At 55.5% G+C, this 524-nt stretch overlaps 1 protein-coding gene across 1 annotated transcript in view; it reads right to left on the reverse strand.

Annotated features, from left to right (window-relative positions):
- MIEF2 (mitochondrial elongation factor 2) overlaps positions 1 to 155 on the reverse strand; it is a gene marked incomplete at its 5' end in the record, with an annotated part of 2081 nt that extends 1926 nt beyond the window's left edge. The window contains one exon of the mRNA XM_009701011.1: positions 1 to 155. This exon is cut by the window's left edge and continues 2 nt beyond it. Coding sequence (XP_009699313.1) covers positions 1 to 155 — 155 coding nt within the window.
- Between the last annotated feature and the right edge of the window lie 369 nt (positions 156 to 524).

Genomic DNA, 524 nt, shown 5'->3' on the forward strand with positions numbered 1-524 from the left:
GAGAGCAGAGCCTCGCTGGGGTCTTCCCTTCTCTGCTTCTTGGGGGGTTTTGGTGTTGCCTTAATCAAGGCCAAGTCCTGCCAGCTCTCCTCCAGGGTCTTCTGCTCAGCTTTGGGATCGCCTTCATCACGAGGGCTGGTGGCTCGGTCTATCAGCTGGAGGGAAGAAAAACGCATGTGGATAAGTTATTATCTTTGTGCTGTTTCCCCACGGTCACACGCTGAGCTAAAGGGGACAACAGCCCCTCTGGCTACGCGCTTGGGGAGACACAGCCCCACACAGGGCTTCTACTAGCAAAAATACCCAGTTTAGGGGGCCACAAAGGCACACATTTTCTTCCTGCAGATTTGCAGTGGAAAGCAGTTGGCGTTCAAATATGAATTAAGCCCAAGGTGCCTTTCTGGATGGCATACTGTATCCCAAACGCGTGCTGTTCCACGCAAACGGGGTGCGAGACTGCGTGTGTCCCCACAGGGTGGGAGCAGGCAGCTCCACGCGTATGGCACTGCCACCAGCACTGCCCC

Source organism: Cariama cristata, unplaced genomic scaffold (genome assembly GCF_000690535.1).
Source record: "Cariama cristata isolate BGI_N322 unplaced genomic scaffold, ASM69053v1 scaffold40695, whole genome shotgun sequence".
NCBI lineage: Eukaryota > Metazoa > Chordata > Aves > Cariamiformes > Cariamidae > Cariama > Cariama cristata.